This window comes from Mytilus galloprovincialis, chromosome 8 (genome assembly GCF_965363235.1).
Source record: "Mytilus galloprovincialis chromosome 8, xbMytGall1.hap1.1, whole genome shotgun sequence".
Lineage (NCBI taxonomy): Eukaryota > Metazoa > Mollusca > Bivalvia > Mytilida > Mytilidae > Mytilus > Mytilus galloprovincialis.
Genome location: NC_134845.1, coordinates 25,447,544 through 25,470,068, shown reverse-complemented (window position 1 = coordinate 25,470,068; position 22,525 = coordinate 25,447,544). Strand labels below are relative to the sequence as shown.

The 22,525-nt window shown below is 32.1% G+C and overlaps 1 protein-coding gene and 1 long non-coding RNA gene across 2 annotated transcripts; one reads left to right on the top strand and one right to left on the bottom strand.

Annotated features, from left to right (window-relative positions):
• Positions 1–2,095: 2,095 nt before the first annotated feature.
• On the bottom strand, positions 2,096–10,831 carry LOC143043200 (uncharacterized). The gene is made up of 4 exons (XM_076215613.1): positions 10,725–10,831; positions 7,794–7,952; positions 6,362–6,499; positions 2,096–2,228 (listed from the first exon to the last, which is right to left on the bottom strand). The coding sequence occupies exons 1-4, from the start codon at positions 10,768–10,770 to the stop codon at positions 2,164–2,166; spliced, it is 408 nt and encodes a 135-aa protein (XP_076071728.1). The 5' UTR covers positions 10,771–10,831; the 3' UTR covers positions 2,096–2,163.
• A 1,236-nt stretch (positions 10,832–12,067) lies between these two features.
• Positions 12,068–15,719, top strand: LOC143085399 (uncharacterized). Its single transcript, XR_012981325.1, has 2 exons — positions 12,068–12,238; positions 15,546–15,719. It is a non-coding gene; the product is annotated as an uncharacterized LOC143085399 (long non-coding RNA).
• Positions 15,720–22,525: the final 6,806 nt, after the last annotated feature.

The window sequence follows — 22,525 nt, the reverse complement described above, 5'->3', positions numbered from 1 at the left end:
AAATTCAATGAGGATTAGTTCATAGTCTCGAATTGTCTGAGGTTTTTACATTGAATAATTATTTAGTATGATATTTGGACATTTTTAAAAAGGTCTACATTGAGGACAAAAGGATCCAAAATTAGAATTTGTTTAATTCAATCAGAAACTGAATTCTGGTGGTTCAATTATAATCAAATGCTGAATCTAATGGTGCATTCAAATTCATAATATTGAGTCCTATTTTCAAATTTCAGTGGCTAATATCTCGAAAACAAGCACATTGACCTATATTAAATTTTGCTCTTTTGCTTCCTTTATCAATCCCCTGTCAATATATACTAGTGTTATGAAAAGCTTGTTATTTTGAAACTGAGTAGCAAACTTCCTTACGGTCCAAAGGGTCCAAGATTAATCTTTGTTTGCATTCATGTTTTTTATATGCTAAATCTAACCATGGAACAAGATTTTGGATATTGGACCACTAAGTTGATTAAATGTCCCAATTGAAAAAAAACAAATTATCTGATCACATTTAAAGGAGTCAGAAATCTATAATGTGTCCACTATCCAAATTTTGAGCTGTATCAATCTTGACTACTTTGTCCATATTAAGGGGCAGATCCAGAAATTTTTACAAGTGGAGGCCCACTGACTGCGTGAAAGGGGTGCCGTTTCAGTGGTTCCCTATATAATCAACCATTTTTTTCCCACAAAAGGGGTGCCAGGCCTCCCTTTAATCCACCTCTGTAGCCTTAGAGTAATCTCGGACTAGAGCTTGTCTGGCAAAACAGCTGTTGGACGCTTGGGTAATCTCGGACTACAAGGCAGCTTGTATGGCAAAACAATTTCGGACTACCAAAGGTACCTCTGATACTTGCCCCAACTGTTCCGAGTTTGACCTGTGCGGTTGTATTCTGCTGCTACGTTTTTTATAAACCGTAAGAGCATTGGTTGTTCTGCTAATTGTCAAAATATAATAGAGATGAAATTTAATATTCTTTGATAGACGGTGAGATTTGGGAAATGAAAGTCGGGCTTTTTTGGCAATTTTACAAAATCTGTACCTTGCGGAAAACCATACCACATGGCTTATGTTCACTCTTACTTGATTTTGATTTTCTCTATGAGTTCAGAGTGAGACAGTCCTTTAAACTAGATAAGCAACTTTTTTTTCGTGAATTTTGATGCAGAGAATAACTAGAAGAAGCAAAATACAAAATCAACAAATCCTAGTACATGACCAAAATTGTTAGTAGACTTCTTGTAGAAGTTATAACCTTTGTATGACCATTTTTAACCACAAATTTAGTGTTTGTAGCTATAATCGTGAAAACCACTAGAGATACATTACTGGCATGTTAGTAAATGCTAGTTTTCCTTTGTTAATTTATGTTTCATTGACATTTTGCTTAGTTTCTTCTGTTACCAATTCTGACCTCAGACTTGGGCCTTTTTCTTAAACTGCTACATATGTTTGTTTATTCTACATGTGTTGAGATCTCATGAAACATGTTAATCTCGGCGCATTTTTGCTCTTGTCCCAAGTCAGGAGTATCTGGCCTGTGTTAGTCTTGTATGTTTTCTTTTTTTAATTTTAGATCATTTATATGCTTCCAAGTTTAGTGTGAGTATCTTTACACTAATTTAGTACTCAATTGTGTTCAAGGGCTAGGTGAAACCGGCCAGTCTGGTGCATGATGTTTTTGTATTGTAAATAGCAAAAATGATAATCTCAGCAAAATCTACTTAACCGTAAAGTGACAGAAATCATTAGTTGACTCATTCCTGGAATTTAAAAACTTTTTGATCTGAATGTTTTAATAGAAAACTTTAGAGCTGTAGAGCTTTAATAAATCGGATTGGCCAAATTCTTGACATTGGTCATAACCAGCTGATGAGTGAAACTGGCTCTGGATTTTTTGCTACAGAGTACACTTTCGATTGACATTTTTAGAGATCGCACTATAGGTTAACAAATTACTGGAAAATCATGAGGTCAACTTAATAAAGCCATAGCAAAAAAGTTGTACAGTTTCAACTAGAAGAAAACATCTAATAGTTTGACAGTAGATAATATATGAGCAGACACATATTAATAAAAACTTCATTATCCATTTCTTTATTTATTATATATAGTATCCTATCATGGCTGTAGAACCGATTATATCTCTGTTGATATCCTTAAATCTGGATACATGATACAGGAAAGCTCCTTGGTCTTGGAAACGTTCGTGCACTTGGACACCCTAAAAAATTAAAGCAGTTGATTAATGTCTGAAACAGTTGATATGCATTTTTATTATCAAGTGTAACTATGTTAACTTGATTTTCCAAATGTATAATTGATAAGTGGTGCTGGGATAAAATCCTGGACCAATAAAATCAAAATAGCAGCCCGGTGCACCCTTTTATCTCCCATGATCATCTTGTATATTATAGGAGAGTAGAATGTTGATTTCTCAAACTTTTTTTTTACCCAAATTTTACGGTCCACTGAACAAAGAAAAAGATAGTGCAAAGCTCAGGTTAAAGTTTGGTTAAAGTTTTTGGTCAAGGTAGTTTTTGATGAAATTGAAGTACAATCAACTCGAAACTTTCGAAACTTAGTACACATGCTCCCTATGATATGATCTTTCTAATTTTAATGCCAAATTAAAGTATTGACCCCAATATCACGGTCCACTGAATATGAAAATGATAGTGCGAGTGGGGCATTTGTGTACTATGGACATATTTTTGTTAAGAAACACTTTTGTCTCCGAAAACAGGCTCCGAAGCCTTTGTGATTGCTTTCAGTTATCATTTGCATGCTTTTTTGTTGTTGTCTATAATGTCGATTATTGAAGCAACTTCTATCCAAATTGATCTTAAATGGTTTGGTTTCAGATATTTCTTAAACTTTGTTCATTTGATTGAAGTTGTATGTCTAATGTCTAATGTCTAATGTATGTCTGTTTTTGGCAAATTATTTTCAAGATCTAAGCAAAATTTTGTAGTATGGGAAAATTAGGACAGTGATACATGATAAAAGAGTATCAACGAAACTTATTTTTCAACATCACTATACATGATAAAAGAGTATCAACGAAACTTATTTTTCAACATCACTGTACATGATAAAAGAGTATCAACGAAACTTATTTTTCAACATCACTGTACATGATAAAAGAGCATCAACGAAACTTATTTTTCAACATCACTGTACATGATAAAGGAGTATCAACGAAACTTATTTTTAGCTCATCTGGCTAAAAGGCCAAGTGAGCTTTTCTCATCACTTGGCGTCCGTCGTCCGTCGTCGTCGTCGTCGTCCGTCGTCGTCGTCGTCGTCCGTCGTCGTTAACTTTTACAAAAATCTTCTCCTCTGAAACTACTGGGTAAAATTTAATCAAACTTAGCCACAATCATCATTGCGGTATCTAGTTTAAAAAATGTGTGGCGTGACCCGGCCAACCAACCAAGATAAAAATAGAACATAGGGGTAAAATGTAGTTTTTGGCTTATAACTTTTATCAAGTCAAGATCTAGCTGCCCTGAAATTTTCAGACAAATTGGACAATCGGTTGTTGTGTTGCTGTCCCTGAATTGGCAATTTTAAGGAAATTTTGCAGTTTTTAGTTAATATCTTGAATATTATTATAGATGTAGATAAACTGTAAACAGCAATAATGATCAGCAAAGTGAGATCTTCAAATAAATCAACATGACCAAAATGGTCAATAGACCTCTTAAGGAGTCTAAAAATAGAACATAGCGGGTAAATGTAGATTTTGGATTATAACTCTGAAACCGAAGCATTTAGAGCAAATCTGACAAGAGGTTAAATTGTTCATTGAAGTTAAGATCTATCTGACCTGAAATTTTCAGACGAATCAGACAACCGGTTGTTGCTGCCCCTGAATTGGTAATTTTTAAAGAAATTTTGCCGTTTTTGGTTATTATCTTGAATATTATTGTAGATAGAGATAAACTATACACAGTAATAATGTTCAGCAAAGTAAGATCTACAAATAAATCAACATGACAAAAATGGTCAGTTGACCCCTGAAAGAGTTACAGCCCTCTACAGTCAATTTTTAACACTTATCATAAATTTTGAAAATTAATGTAAATTTTTAACAATTTTTTTTCTCTGTAACTAATGGGCCAAGTTAATAAAAGATGAAGACAATTGTAAGTAGAAAGAATGTTCAGTAAAGTAAGATCTACAAACACATCACCATCACCAAAACACAATTTTGTCATTAATCCATCTGTATCTTTTGTTGAATATGCACATAGACCAAGGTGAGCGACAAAGGCTCTTAAGAGCCTCTAGTTCAACATCACTATACATGATAAAAGAGTATCAACGAAACTTGTTTTTCAACATCACTGTACATGATAAAAGAGTATCAACGAAACATATTTTTCAGCATCACTGTACATGAGAAAAGAGTATCAACGAAACTTGTTTTTCAACATCACTAATCATGATAAAAGAGTATCAACGAAACTTGTTTTTCAACATCACTGTACATGATAAAAGAGTATCAACGAAACTTATTTTTCACATCACTGTACATGATAAAAGAGTATTAACGAAACTTGTTTTTCAACATCACTGTACATGATAAAAGAGTATCAACGAAACTTATTTTTTAACATCACTACATGATAAAAGAGTATCAAAGATACTTATTTTCAATATCACTACATGATAAAAGAGTATCAATGAAACTTATTTTTCACATCACTGTACATGACAAAAGAGTATCAACGAAACTTGTTTTTAACATCACTGTACATGATAAAATAGTATCAACGAAACTTATTTTTCACATCACTGTACATGAGAAAAGAGTATCAACGAAACTTATTTTTCAACATCACTACATGATAAAAGAGTATCAAAGAAACTTATTTTTCAACATCACTGTATATGATAAAAGAGTATCAACGAAACTTATTTTTCAACATCACTACATGATAAAAGAGTATCAACGAAACTCAAGTTGTTTTTCAACATCACTGTACATGATAAAAGAGTATCAACGAAACTTATTTTTCACATCACTGTACATGATAAAAGAGTATCAACGAAACTTGTTTTTCAACATCACTGTACATGATAAAAGAGTATCAACGAAACTTATTTTTCAACATCACTCATTGTTCATGAGAAAAGAGTATCAACGAAACTTATTTTTCAACATCACTACATGATAAAAGAGTATCAACGAAACTTGTTTTTCAACATCACTGTACATGAGAAAAGAGTATCAACGAAACTTATTTTTCAACATCACTACATGATAAAAGAGTATCAACGAAACTCAAGTTGTTTTTCAACATCACTGTACATGATAAAAGAGTATCAACGAAACTTATTTTTCACATCACTGTACATGAGAAAAGAGTATCAACGAAACTTATTTTTCAACATCACTACATGATAAAAGAGTATCAACGAAACTTATTTTTCAACATCACTACATGATAATGTGACTGTTCGGAAATTCTGGAATTACGTAAGTGCTTATATCAGGGCTTTCAATCCTGGTATCTATGATGAGTTTATTTACAAGTTAACCACTGGGTCAGTGCCACTGCTGGTGAAGTTTTGCTCCCCAAGGGTATCACCAGCCCAGTAGTCCACACCAGCCCATTAGTCATCACTTCTGTTGACATGAATTATCATTGATATGGTCATAATTATAAATTAACTGTTTAATATTTCGAAACATTACGTTATACCCTACAAATAAATGACCTAATCTGTAAAAAAAAATGCAAAACTTTTAGGAATTTTGGGTCCTCAATACTCTTCAGCTTCGTACCTTATTTTAAGTTTTTTCACCTTTTTGATTCGAGCGTCACGGATGAGTCCATTAATGTAGATGCATTGTGCAGTGGGTTGTGTTCGCTGGTCTATTGAAACTGGGACTATTATATTTTTATATATTATGTCCCAGATTAAAAGGAGACCTTATAATGATCACCAGATGCCTTTTGTTTCTGTTTCGGTTTTTTTCTTCTTTTTTTTTTGGAGGGGGAAGGGTGCATTAATGGTGAGGCTTCTATAATCATAAGCATATATCTCAAACTTTCTTTGATCCATATTTGATTATTGCAGTTATTCATTTAAACGCTGAATAGTTCATCTTATAATTTTTAAGACCTTCCTATTATCATGATACTTCAATACGAATATTTAAACCGTTTATTTGCATTAACACACATGACCATTTTAACTTTAACTGGCAATTATCAGAATTTAGAGGGAAAAAATTAACAATAATTGTCATCATTCAACTTTTTGTTAGTTTTAGATGAGTGAATCAATTACAGAAGACATCTTATTTCGATCAATTTGAAAGTTCAGTGACTAAATACATACGGGTTTCACACTTCTTTCCATAGTACCCAGTACCATCACAGTAACATTTATATGCAGGTGATCCATACCAAGTTCTTGTAGATACACAGAAACCATTGTTCCTACATACGTCAGGTAGAGAACAGTAATTCACAAGCCCTGTGTGCAGAAAAAAATGTTTGAATCAAATGAAATAAGTGACGTGTTATGAATCCGGTTAAACTTTAAAGCTATTGTGCTGATTCTTAATCAAAAATAGTCATCCGACCAAAATAATGACTAATATCTTGAGTAAAACGAATGACTAAAGCTAAAATATAAGCTTGAGGGTGCCAAAACATACGTCATTGTTACTCGCAATGCGTTTTTTATATATACATGTTTATTTGACGATTTTTAATTCGCAATTAAATTTGAAAATAATTCTAATGATATAAGACACACAAAAATGTTTTCAACTGTTAAATTACTAGACATAAAAAAATTCTGTCTTAATAAAAGCACATGCTCAATTGATATGCAACTTTCTTCGGCATATTGAAATAATTTGATTGATTTTTGATTTTCTTGCCATTCTAAACTTCTAAGAAAGTACCTGTCACTGCTTTTACAGTGGAAAAGCAAAATACCCTACCGTCATGTTAAATTTACAGTAAGCAAAATACCCTACCAGCATGTTAAATTTACAGTGAAAAAGCAAAATACCCTACCGTCATGTCAAATTTACAGTGGAAAAGCAAAATACCTTACCATACCGTCATGTTAAATTTACAGTGGAAAAGCAAAATACCTTACCGTACCGTCATGTTAAATTTACAGTGGAAAAGCAAAATACCCTACCGTCATGTTAAATTTACAGTGGAAAAGCAAAATACCCTACCGTCATGTTAAATTTACAGTTGAAAAGTAAAATACCCTAGGCTATCGTCATGTTAAATTTACAGTGGAAAAGCAAAATACCATATCGTCATGTTAAATTTACAATGTAAAAGCAAAATACCCTTCCGTCATGTTAAATTTACAATGGAAAAGCAAAATACCCTATCGTCATGTTAAATTTACAGTGGAAAAGCAAAATACCCTTCCGTCATGTTAAATTTATGGTGGAAAAGCAAAATACCCTACCGTCATGTTAAATGATTAAAATTGTTCTACATAGAACACGAGCTTGACTTTTTTGTTTACCGTAATCTATATTAGTTAACACAATACTTAAAAAAGATAAGGAAACTGTAGTTTTGCAATTAAATTCTTTTTCAACGTTTCCACGACATTTTTTGGTTTATTTAAGAACAAAAAAAGTCTATGAGTGCACAGTCTTGAAAATATCAAGTACACTGCTTATATATGTAATCATTAACGTATTTGTATGTTCTGGTGTAACTTGAAAGAATTAAAATATACACGAACGATGGACCCCCCTTTCCCCTGCCACATGAGCAATGATAAATACCATATAGCTCCAACTGACAATCCTCTAGACTGTTAAACATGGTAGGATTCTGACAATTATCAATGTCTTCTCTAAAAGTGCATTCATTTTCCATAATAGTCCATCCTTCGTACAACTGGTTGCAGTTCCGATCAACTGAGTTGCTATTTGTGGTAGTATCTAAAATAGACAAGATAAGGGTGACAATCTGAAATAACTAATGATAATCAGATAGGTATTTTCTAAAATCCAATCTTCGCGTAAAGAAATGTTCTGCTAGCAAGGCGAAAAGGAGGTTGGAGCAATTTTGTCACTGGTGTAATTAATTCTAGGGTATATGGATGATCGTTCTTGTTATGACCCGATATTTAGAATTAGAAAAAAAATTATGACGACCTCAGTATGTACACTAAATAGATTTATCCTGTCGACGGTCATATAACCCAAAATAAATATAAATATAAATATAAATAGATAGCGACCACGTGCAATAGGATTCTTCGAGGTCTGTTTGATTTCATATTGTATGTGAAAAATTTAACTGTTTATCGTCGTTTTTACCGGTATAAGGATGATATTTTTTGGTTGGTCGAATGCACTGCGGAATCAGTCAACCAAGTTGTGCATCCTTGGTTTACTTTCAATGTAAACATACTATTCCTTTTGATAGCAGAAGGCATCCGTACTCTATCCACAGCTAAGGGGTTAAACTGAAGGTTACATTAATACGGATTCTACGAGGTCGAATTATTCACTTGCTAGTGAATAATTCATCAGCGATATTTCTTAGCAAATTTTGAAAACAAAAGAACCAAACTGGAGGCTATAAGTAAATTATTTTTTTCACCATTTCACTTCCCTTATTGATTGAACAAAATAAAAAATATATTTCATCTCGAAGTTAATGCCCCTGTAATGAACATGTGTATGTGTTTCGCTTTATTTATATGTTCCCCATTCTTACATTTCTCAGATATCTATCAAATTTCTGGGGCGTTTGTCAAACTAATTCTTGAAAAAAAAACATTCAGTAGTACAACCAGGTCATTGCTATGGCTGCATTTACACGTAGATCTGTATTATTTAGATTTTTCATATACTTGATAATTTATAAAGCTTTTATCTGCAGCTATGACGATATAATTTGAAAACCCAACATAGTAGTATGGAAACGAGTTTGATTTATATCTTATGCATGGTAAATAGATCATCTTTTAGTGATAAACTGTTCAGTCGGTCACTGACCATGTAACGTTAACGTCATAAACTTATCTTGAACTTTACACACTTATTCATAATTATTTTCACAGAGAATCATTGCTAAACTCTGAAAAGATAACTTTTGTCCAAGTTATTCTGTTAGCGTAAACTACGTGGCCCAAATTCAAACTGAAACAGTGCGATGTTCAGTCGGTCATTGGCCAACATAGGAAAACAATATCAAGCACTGAACGCAAAAAAACAAATATCATAAATATCATTAGCTCTGCACATATATATTTTTATATAGAATGTCTTTGGGCACTGAATGCATGGTTAGATTGTGGCCGACTGTTTATTGCAGTTTTTGTTTGTTATCCTTAATATAAAAGCATTAGCAAAAAAGGGAAACGATGACAATATTTTTTTTTAATTCTTTAACGTACGCAATTCCAACTGGACGTGATACGTACTAAATGGACGTACATGGTCTTAGTTAAGATACTGCCTGGAATTACTGTTTTTAGATTTTCCAGTTCGGTGGTAAACGTTGATGTTTACAGCTCTAGTCAGTTACAAAATAATCAAATAGGGTACTTTTTTGTTGAAGCCTCTTTAACATTAGCGAATCAGTATTTAGTGTTGATATTTATTATATCAAATCAAGATTTTTAAATAGATCACACAGTGCGATGTTCAGTCGGTCATTGACCAACATATGACAACAACAATGAACATCACGCACTGAACGCAAAAAACAATTCTGATAAATGTCATTAGCTCTGCATATATATACTGTCGACTGGAAGTCTTTTGTTTCGATTATGATACATTTTTTTCGAAAAGAAATCTTTAAGAGGCTATCGGTTATACAGGGGCGGATGCAGGAATTTTCGAAAGGGGGGGTGCTAACCCAGGGCAAAGGGGGGGGGGGGGTGCAGGGGGGTGCAAAACATATGTCCCGATACAAATGCATTGATCGGCAAAAATAAAGGGGGGGTGCGCACCCCCGAAACCCCCCCCCCCCCCCTGGATCCGCCACTGGGTTATAGAGTCTCAGAGAACCGAACCGAAAATTACTATGGTAATTATTTTTCAATTGAACTTGGTCGCTAACTACAGGTTGACGTTTAAGTTTTCGATTTTGTCCATAATTATTTTGTCAAAATTGAGGTATTGTGTGTTGCAGAATCTTCATTTTCTGTCTGTCCTGGGCAAGATTATTTATTTTTTTAGCTCGTTCTCACTAGGCCAGCATATTCATTTCTTTAATCCTCTTGCCCCTTCAACGCTTCCGTCCAAAAAAATATAACTCTTTATTCCCCCCAGCGAATTGTGTAGCTTTATGACCATTGTTTAATTTGCCAACTTCAAATGAAATGCATAAAACCGTGATAGACATTTAAGTAAATCAAAAATAATATCTGACAAAATGGGAACATCATACTAATCAATATATCAGTTAAATTAAAACATCAATATAAATTATAACAATGATACTGATGATAATACCATATCACTAACGATAATATAACAATCTACAATTCCATATACCTTGAATAACATGAATATATATAAGTAAAGTTTGGTCACATGAAAAATTATTGCTAATATTCTATAGTTTCAAGATACACTTAATTTTATAAATACAAAAATTTATAATTCAAGGATTAAAAATGTCTGATCGGTGATTATTAGCCACAAATTATACAGACGAAGTTAAACACTTTTCTCAAATATTTAACTACTTACAGAGCAAACTCATCAAGAATAATAACCATCCCAAATATTCCATCATGTCGAAGCGCTCAGTTTCGTCGTTATGTTGTGTGCTAAACCTATTGAAGGGTTTTAAGCTTTCTCACGGAACATTTAATATATAATCTAATTGGCGCTTTTTTGGCATATTCGCTATAGGTCGCTTGTCAATGGTTACACATGATTGCCAGAACTTTTCATGGTGATTATAATTTTGTTGAACCGGTGGCATAGTCACTACTGGAGAAATATGGTAAGGCTTAAAGCCATATAGTTTATAAAATATCTTCTACATTATTCTTAAAGAGTATATGATTTCTTATATATTATATGTTTTTGAACTTCATGTATTAAGACATCATCGAAAGTTTATAAGATTTCTTATAAATATTTTTATATAAAATGTCTTTAATATACATGTATCATATGAGATATATGATCTTGAAGTTCGAATAAATGTTTATACCTCATATATACATGATATATACAGTTAAAGAATAGAAGATGTCTGAATTAACTGATTAACTAAATGAAATGTCTCAAAACTGACTGTATAAGATATCGGACTTTTTTTTTACATATTACAGACTATAGCTAGTGATGTCTAATCCGCCCTTTTCCCCGTCATGCACACAACTTGAACATATGATAGCAGCCGGCTAGACTGTATACTCTTTCAGTAATGGGCCTGTAAGAATGTACTTAGGTCAGGTTTAGGAAGTAGTGTCAGATGTCCAGACTCTGTTTTTTTCCTATGACACAGGGTAAATTATTTTGGAACATAACACCCATTTTCTTTTCAAATAAAGACTTCAATAACTCAGGTAAAAAGGTCACTTAACATATTTTAAGCAAATTCTAGATTTCCTTTAATTTCGATTTTAGACCAAAAATCATTAAGCAGATAGATTTTTCTTTTTCCTGTTTGTATTTTGTTCCTGAACTAATTGTCTTCCAAATCATAGTATCAATTTCACCTAAGTACATCCTTGAGATTTATTTTAAAAAAATAGTTTAATATATTTCTAAATAACAATTTTGGGGCAAAACATTTAGAGGTAGCATCTTTTAAATAAATTAGAAGGACATATTTCAGACGAAGAAGACCATAACAATAATGTGGTGTGTGTATTCTCATCTACTCTTTTAAATCAACAATTATTAGTAATTTGATTCATTAGGATGTGTGAAAGAATTATGTTTTGTAAAAGTTTTTAAAAATGTTAACAGGTCACTATAGCCAATTCCTCAAACGCACCTCATAATAAAAGCATCTTAATCTTCTTGGCTCTTATTATAACCATTTTCCACCACATATTTTAAGAGACAGAATTACTCTGAACATTATTGTCTGAGAAAGAGAAAACGGCGTGTTTCTGTAGAGTTTATCATGATTAGGCTAAAACAAGACAAACCAATGACTCCAGATGACGAGAAAAAACTAGCAAGAGCTGGAACGAAGCAAAATGTTATCCTGTTTTTAGCCTTTTGTGGAATAATCCGAGGAGGTAAAGAAGTTTCTCATAAATTAATTAATCACCTTCAAATAATTTTGTTATCCTTAGGCTTAGCAAGGACGCAGATGCTATTATACGTCCCTGTCATTAGAAAACATAATGAAAACACTTAAGTACTATTGAATGGGGAAAAAAAACACACAAAAAAGACAAGACTAGTTGTCAATATTTCAAATCATATCTCTCACGTCGATTGGTCTGTTAGAAGTGTTTGTCCATGCAGGACGCAATGTCCATATTGCCATGTCGTCTATAAGATGTATCGTCCATACCTTGAAAAGATGCATCGACCATTGGACAACATCGTCCATACTTTGTGAAGACGCGTTCATGGGTGTTTTTTTTTGGAAATAAATTGATGGTTATTATAACTTGTAAATGTATTATGCTGTATTTACATTATTTATCTTTTTTTTTTTATATGTTGTTCACTTGGAATACGCATTATATATATATCATATATAAATGTGTTTTATCTAATAAAATATTTATTAATCACTATAAAAACAACATGAACAATGGCACCCAAGCTGAGTTCAAGCGGATACAAACATACAATGGGTAGTGAAATTCTTGTAACAATTCAATCTATTTGAACAGTCTTTTTGAAGTACTGACCTTGCAGCATTAAGTAACCAGAAATGTTGTAAGCGATCTATACTGACTCTCTCAAACGGGCAAACTTGTACATAATAAATACTACAAAATCATATTGTAACCAAGAAATCCACAGTCTAAAACTAGGAGACTGATATGAGGATTCGGTCACAACTAAATGTTAAACCTAAATAACCATGCACCATAAACTAGCAGTAATACACAGAAGATTAATTTCACTTAGTATATAATTTATTCCAAGACTGGAACTTGTCACCAAGCCTGTCAGACTTCCAAACTTATGTCTTTTACAATATAGTACAATATAATATATATGAGAATTAAACAATAAGCTAAGATCAATTATTACATAACGTGTTGACAAATATATACAAGTTATTATCCAGATAAAGAAAGATAAATAATTAATACAACTCTTTTAGCAATGTCTCTAATTTAAGAAGGATAAAGGATTAAGCCCTGAGGCATTATTGTCACTTTGATTGTAAAATGTCCATTATCAATTAGATATATATTAACTTATTGTCCAAGTAGAATATATAATATAAAACATAATTAATGATAAATTCTTTGAGTCTCAACATTAACATTAAAAACCTAAACACATTTGAAAGTCATTTTAACTCTGTCATACAATTTATCTTAAAACTATGAAATAATACTTGTTGTACATTTGTATTATTATATTTTATGCTATAACCACAATGGAATAAATACTTTAAGTAAGGACGATACGTCTTTACAAGGTATGGACGATACGTCCTATGGACGATGTGGCGGTATGGCCGACAAATCATATGGACGACATGGAAGTATGGCCATCACGTCTCGAAAGCATGTTTGTCACTTGTAAGATCTGAAGACGTGCAATTTAAGGGTATGATGCACTCCACAAATTTGGAGTGTATGATCAATATCATGAATATGTCTCGCTTTTTTTTTGGACAAAAGTCGAAGGCTCCACAAAAAGGGAGTAATTTTTTATTTTTGAAAATGTGTAATCATGCGAAGGCCCAAAATAAATATACGTCTGTTTACGGTTACCCTACCGACCCTATTTTGAGCTAGACCTTAAGCCATTTTATTTCCGTCGTAAAGTGAAAATAAACTGAACTTGTGTTAAAAGTGAAGATAGTGTTGCCTGATTGATACATCCCAATGTTCATAATCATGAATATGATAGCTGTTTTAAGGAAATTGGCGACTCGTGTGATGAAATTAACATTTTGCCGCCATTTTTTCCAATCAATAACAAAAGGAATTAATCCAATCATTAAAAATACAAGTAAACTCAGTCCATGGACAACTCTGACCACAGCACAACTCAAAATCATGGCGCAAAAAATAAAATGGAAAAAAAAATAAAATGGAAATACTGACCTACCTACCCTATTTATTTTGATGATGTAACCTTAAACAGATATATTTTTTTTCTCGCCTAATCTGTTAACTGCCCTTTTTTTTTTTTTAAATTTTAATAACTTTTTTAAACTATCCTGAATTTCTACCAAACATAGACAGAAGCTTGTTTATGATCATAAGATACTATCCAGAAGTATATTTTGTAAAATTATTCTTTTTCCATTTTTTACTTATAAATGGACTTAGTTTTTCTGCCAGCAAACATTACATTCACTCTGTGCCAGACTGTGGTTAAAGTTTTAAGATTTTAATTATTGTCTTAAACTATCTTGGATTTTTAACAAACTTGGACAAAAGCTTGTTTATGATCATAAGATACTATTCAGAAGCAAATTTAAATTTATTTTGTAAAAAAAATAAGACAGTACAATGTATTTTATTCCTTATAACATGTAAATGGTTTTAGATTATGTGCCAATCTAGGAATATCTTAACAAAAAACTTTTTACATCAAAAATTAAATGTAAGTTATACTTAAACATGTTAAATGTTCATGACTTTAGATAATTTTTTTCCGAAAATTGAGAAAACAACCATTAAACTTTAATTTAAAGTTCTAATATTTTCACTTTAATATTTGTCAAAATGTTTGATTTGAGTCCTTTACCTCTCAATAATAAATCAAGAATGCATGTTCTCCTGAAAATTGTTGATTCATTTATGTATTACTTTCTTTATATAGGTTTAATTTAGAGGCTTTTATTGATGTCAAATCTCATAAATTTCTATTTATAAAAAAAAAATGCCTAAAGTATATCAAGGATGAATAAAAAATTCTGCAGTGATTTCATCACCACTAAAATTCACAAGAATCTAATAATTTTATAATGTCATAATCAGTTAATATATAGATCAGAAGAACTCTTAGTTATCGTAAGCAAAAACGTGAGTTGAGATGTTGGTCAAACAATTTTTCATGTTGACTCTTAACTTTTTTGTTGTCTTAATTAGTCCTTCTTCCTCATAACTTTGTTGAAGCAATTATTTGTCATGTTTGTGTCAGGAATCCTCTTAATGAAGTCGATTTTGTGTGATATGCACAGCATAGAATGTTATTTTAGATATGAACATGATGAAAGCACTATATGATGGTGATTGATGGTAAATAGAAATGATAAAATATGACAATGTCATAGGTTCTAGTATTGTCAGTCAATCTGTGTTGACATCAAGGAAAAGATGTTTAACCTTGTTTAATATGTTTAACCTACAAACATGACAAATGTATTAATGAATTTTTTATTTTTTTCTGTTTCAGTACCTTATGTCTTGAAGCAGTTTGAATGAAGAATCCTGTATATTTTGAAATGGAAGACTAATGTATGGTATAAGATCCCAGCCAACCAAGACCATACATGTAGACAGACAATGTACTTACTGTGTGATAAATATAGTGTATGATTATGTTCAATAAATACATATTATTTGTTTATGTAACATTGTTTAATGTGAAGTAAATTTATATGATCAATTCAATGTCAAGATCAACTTACCTTCTTGCTCCACAAAGATAATTTGACTACTGTTTATAGGAGTTATTGCCCTTAAATGACAAGGGTCTAGTAAGCTGCTATACTCATCACTTGTTGTTTTGTTTCCGTCACCCACAGTAGGGGTCTATTTACTTTTATACAAATCTTAAAACAAATTTGGTCACAAGTATCTGATTATGATTTGGTTTCTATTTGAAAAATATAGTCCAATGAGCAAGCCTACCATCCAACATGACTCAATCTACATGTAATTAAAATTAGTTCTCTGCTCTTGCTCCTCATTGTTTATATGTCGTGCATGGGAACTTATTAGTTCCCTACCGATGAAGTCAAAGTGAACTTTAGATTTGCATTCCGTCCGTCTGTCTGTCTGTCTGTCAGTCGGCAAATCAGTTTTCCAGACTTTTTCCTTCATGCTTTAAGATATTGATTTGACATTTGATGCATTGTTTTATCATGACAAGTTACAGGTCAAGTTCAGTTTTCACGATTTTAGCTTTTTTCCTTGTTCAGTTAAAGCCCTTTCCCTAGAAATAAAATTTTTGATGAAATACTTATTAGTTACTAGATTTCTGTTCAAAGGGAAATAACTCAATGACATTTTGGATTTTTTTCCTTTGGTAAACTGTTTAAAGAAGTTAGTGGGAGGTTTGTTTGTTATTCTGTATTAGTTGAAGTGAACTCATTTATTTAGTCAGTCCAGCAAATCAGTTTTCCAGACTTTTCTTCATGCTTGAAGATATTGATTTGATATTTGGATTATTGTTTTATTATGACAAGTTTCAATGAAGTTCAAATATTGTTACAGTCGGATGATTTTGTGCAGGGTTATTGTCCTTTGACTTAGAAATTTCACTTAAATAATCAGTTTTCAACAGTTTTTATATGCCTAATTACGGGACGTATTATGGTATACTGTTACCAGTATCCATCTGTTCATCCGTCATCAACATGTCAGACATTAAGTCAAAAATGCTTTAACCAATTTGCATAAAACTTTGGTGAATTGTTTATATCTATTGACGTGAGCTCCCTTTCATTTTTTTATAAATTTTAGATTTTATGTTTCCAAATTATTGGGTTTTATTCATTAAAAAAGGGGGGATTTTCAAGTTTTAGGACAATAACTCAAGAATGCTTTCACCAACTTGCAAGAAATTATGGGGAATTGTTTGGTGACATCCCATTAGTCCGACAACCATTATTCCGACAGCCCATTATTGACCTTAATGATGATTTGTGTCCTGCCTGGGACTTCAGTCGCAGAAAGCTCAACACAAGAATAGTGATCTTGCAGCGGTGGTATTAACATAACTTCTTTTTAAAAAAGCTCAATAGTTCAGAAAGTAGAAGAAAAGACCTGGATGCTTCATATTTTGTATACAAGTATAGATGCCTGATGTTATGATTTTTCTGTCTGTACTTTCCATTGTCCTTGACCTCATTTTCACTACTTGAAAAAAAGTTAAGATTTTTTGTACTTTAATTCCTCTCTTATTTGGAGAAATAGGGTAACTATATTTGGTATGTGCAGATTTGTATGCCTGTCAGAAAGTTTTCACTTGACCTCGACCTCATTCCATGGACCAGTGAGCAAGGTCAAGTTATGGGGTCAAGTCTTGTATATTAAATTCAATAGGTCTTCTATATTTGGCTTATGGTTTGATTATAAGTTGTACATGTCCAACTGACAGGTATAATCAGATAACCTGACTTCGTTTTCATGGTTCAGTGGTTCAAGTTAGTTTTTATACGACCGCAGGTTGGGATTGATTTTGGAAGTTTTGGTCCAAACAGGTTAGGAATTAGGGGCCAAAAAGGGCCCAAACAAGCATTTTCTTGGTTTTCACACTATAACTTTAGTTTAAGTAAATAGAAATTATTGAAATTTTGACACAAGGTTTATAACCACAAAAGGAAGTTTGGGATTGATTTTGGGAGTTTTGGTTCAAACTGTTTAGAAATTAGGGGCCAAAAAAGGGCCCAAAATAAGCATTATTTTTGGTTTTCGCACAATAACTTTAGTATAAGTAAATAGAAACCAATGAAATTTAAACACAAGGTTTATGATCACAAAAGGAAGATTGTGATTGATTTTGGGAGCTGAGATCTTAACAGTTTAGGGATTAGGGGCCAAAAAGGCTTTTCACACCATAACTTTAGTATAAGTAAATAGAAATCTATGAAATTTAAACATTTTTAAAATTTAAACTTTGTTTGATTTTATGGAGCTACCATTTGATTTTTAGGGGGGGGGGGGGGGGGGGGGGGGGCTAGGATGAAATTTGAAAAAAATAGGCAGGACAGAAGTTTAAGGTCCAAAGGGTCCAAAATGAAACTTAGTTTGATTTTAACACAAATTGAATCCTTGGGGTTCTTTGATATGCTGAATCTAAAAATGTACTTAGATTTTTGATTATTGGCCCAGTTTTCAAGTTGGTCCAAATCGGGATCCAAAATTAAACTATATTTGATTTCATCAAAAATTGAATAATTGGGGTTCTTTGATATGCCAAATCTAACTGTGTATGTAGATTCTTAATTTTTTAGCCACTTTTGAAAATTTTTAGAAATTTGAAAAAAAAAGGCAGGACAGAAGTTTTGAGTAAAAAAAAAGGCAGGATGAGACACTTGCAAAAAAAAAAAGTCAGGACTACAATTTAGGTAATAAAAAGTCAGGATAAACTAAAAAAAAAAAAGCAGGACCGAACAGAGATTACAGCTAAAAAAAATGCAGGACAAAATTTTTCATCCTAGCCCCCCCAATAAAAATCATATGGTAGCTCCCTTATCAAAAATTGAATAATTGGGGTTCTTTGATATGCCAAATCTAACTGTGTATGTAGATTCTTAATTTTTTGTCCCGTTTTCAAATTAGTCTACATTAAAGTCCAAAGGGTCCAAAATTAAACTAAGTTTGATTTTAACAAAAATTGAATTCTTGGGCTTCTTTGATATGCTGAATCTAAACATGTACTTAGATTTTTTATTATGGGCCCAGTTTTCAAGTTGGTCCAAATCAGGAGCCAAAATTATTATATTTTAAAAGTATTGTGCAATAGCAAGAAATTTTCAATTGCACAGTATTCAGCAATAGCAAGAAATCTTCAATTGCACAGTATTGTGCAATAGCAAGAAATTTTCAATTGCACAGTATTGCGCAATAGCAAGAAATTTTCAATTGGAGTTATCTTTCTTTGTCCAGAATAGTAGTTGAATCAACTTAAATCATTGTTTTATACAATATACAATGTATATTCACTTTTACTACCAACTGATAAATTAAAACAATCTTTACCATTCAGTGATAACAAGCACTTTCTTTACATTTTAATATTTTATGATGTTTTTAAATGAGTAGTTATTGTTGCAAACTCCATAAGTAATTTGAATTGAGATCAGTTTTGGAATAAGAGAAAGGGGGATGTGAAAAAAAATTGGGGGAGTTCAATTTTTCTCATTTCAAATTTCTTAAATAAAAAGAAAATTTCTTCAAATATTTATTTGAGAGGATTAATATTTAACAGCATAGTGAATTGCTCAAATGCAAAAAACAAATTTTAAGTTTATTAGACCACATCCATTCTGTGCCAGATACCTATGCTGTGTCAACTATTTAATCACAATCCAAATTTAGAGCTGAATCCAGCTTGAATGTTGTCCATACTTGCCCCAACCGTTCAGATTTCAACCTCTGTGGTCGTATAAAGCTGCGCCCTGCGGAGCATCTGGTTGTGTTTTGGTCTGTTATTCTTCTATTGTATGCAATAGGTCAACTTTATTTGATGCATGGAAATATTTTAAGATGACCTTGACCTTATTTTTTATGGTTCTTTGTTCAATGTTAAGTTTTTATGTGTTATGGCTTTTTATTTTTAAATTATAAGAAATAGGCCAGTCAACTTTATTTGGTGTATAAAATGATTGTAAGGTGTACATGTTGATCTGGCATGTATCCTCTGATCTTGACCTAATTTTCATGGTTTATTGGTCAATAATAATAAAAAAAAAGTCTGGTTAAGTTTGTTTCTTAGATACTATATGCAACGGATGATCTGTGGAACGATTGTAAGTGGTACATGTTTGTGATCTCTCATTGCGACGTTGTTCATTTCAAAGTTTATACGCAAATCTATTCAACTGATTGTTAGGAATAAAAAATGCAAAAGTGTGGCAGGCAGAAGAAATTGTTTAAAATAATCAATATCTATTAATGTCGGCAAGGAAACAGTTGCGGATGCAAAATTGCAATCATGCAGAACAAAAACAACACCAACATTACTATTTCAAATGAAAAAGTTTGTAGAGTATCTTCTGAACAATATTTTTGCTGTTTTTTCTATACTAACCATTGCATTAAAAGTACCCTGTTTCGCGGAGAAAGTATATTGCTCCTGCTGATAATATATATATATATCATACATCTATCTACACCTTCGGGTCTTTATAAATCCTTCAAATATTCGGCTTTGTTGCTTACATCTTATATATATATAGAAGACACCATTTGCTATTTTGTATCTGTATTGTTGGTTTGTTTTTATACGACCGCAAAAAAATTTTGCGTTAAGTAGAAATTAATAAAATTATAACACAATTTTTATAACCACAAAAAGAAGCTTTAGCCTTGGGATTGAATTTGGGGGTTATGGTCCCTAAGGTTTAGGAATTAGGGGCCCAAAACAATCATTTTTGTAGTTTCAAGACAACAAATTGGAGTTATCTATGTCCAGAATGGTTGTTGAATCACCTAAAACTAATACTTTATGAAATCTTTGAAAATTGAAGTTATCTTCCTTTGTCGAGAATAGTAGTTGAATCAACTTAAATCAATGCTATATATACACTATACAATGCACTATTCACTTTACTTCCAACTGATAAATTAAAGCAGTCTTTACCATTCAGTGATTACAAGCACTTTGATTACCATTCTAGGGTTATGCCCCTTTGCAAATGGAAAAATTGAAGACCCCTTGTTTTTGTCACCTGTAATCGTAAGTCTAAAGTGTAATCCTAGGTAAAGCCATAGTTTCCGCAAATGTCTATAAAGATAAATTTTCACGTCTTCGTACTATGAACATCAGAATTATTTATTTTGTAAAAATATTTTTTCATTTGAACAACAAAATAATTTTTATTTACCAGTGTATAATATTATTGCAAATGACGGATTTTAGTTCAAGGTTGTTGTTTTTTTTTCTGAAATTGTTTAACATTTCACAGCTGTATAATACTGTTACTGTAATTCATAATTATTCATCCCCTTTTTGTTGTTGATGTATCATCATATACCATATTTATTCGTTCAGTGTATTATCACTTGTGTTTATATGTCATTTGATTGAGTTGAGCCATTTCAATTGATATTTTATAGTGTGTCTTTCTATGTTGTGATGTTACACTATTGTTTGAGATAAGAGTAAAGATTTGGTTACATTAAAACGTTTAATATCAGTTGATGTGGTTCATAAGTGTTTCTCGTTACTCGTTTTTTATATAAATTTCACCGTAGGTTTTCCCATTTGAATGGTTTTACACTAGTAATTTTTGCCGCCCTTTATAGCTTGCTGTTCGGTGTGAGCCAAGGCTCCGTGTTGAAGATCGTTATTTGACCTTTTATGTCTACTTTAATAAATTGTGACTTGGATGGAGAGTTGTCTCATTGGCACTCATACCACATTTTCTTATATCTATAAACATTGATATGAGATTTTGAGTCGAAACAATGAACATGAAGTTGACAGCTAACACCCCTTGATAAACTCTATACAATTAGAAGGTTTATAATAAAAAAAAATTGGGGGGGGGGGGGGGTCTAAAAGATATGGATTTTTTATATATAAAAAAGATGTGCTATGATTGCTAAAGAGACAACTCTCCACAAGGAACCAAATGACACTGAAATTAACACCAATATATAGGTCACCGTGCCGCATAGTCAGATATATGAGATCTCCGAAATGACAAATGTAAAACAATTCTAAGAGTAAACTAGCGGTCGAATTAATGTACAAAAAAATAACAGAAAAACAAATATGTAAACACAGCAACAAACGACAATCACAGGATTATGTATATTGCATGGTATTTTGGAAGTTGTAATTGAGATTTTATTTTATTGAACATAGTCGTAAATTTATATATCGTAGTTATCCGTAATACGCTGATCACATTTTTCGATGCGAGATTGACTTCTGCGCTAAACCGGCAGCTACAGAATGAAAGTGTAAACATTATATATATAGTAACGTGTTTTCAATGCTGTCATCTGGTACTTAGGGAGACGGTCTTATAAAGAGTCAAAATTATTTCCGAATCCCGATGGGTTTTTTTAATATCTGTCATTTGGGCAAACATTGCGTCTATTATAACAAGTATCCCAGCGAATCACATAAACTAATTACGAAGTTACTACAAAGTTCCAAGAAAAGTGGTGGTACGAGGTTTTAGACCGCCAAATTTTGCAAATGGCCGACACAATTTGGCATTTTTCAATAGAAATAATAAGTTGGTGACAAGCATATTTTCTTTAAGGACCACGAGGACCACCAGGGAAAAAAGATCCGAGAACTTAAAAAGTATGCATCTATCATTGATTTTTAATCAAACATATAGGTAGTGTATGGAAACATACTGTATTTACCCTCGAGAGTTGTTTATTGGGGCCTTGGTCTTATCTGAGAAAAAAAAAAGAGATAAAGTCTCTTTAGTATACAAAGACCCACTACTCAAACCTAGAACA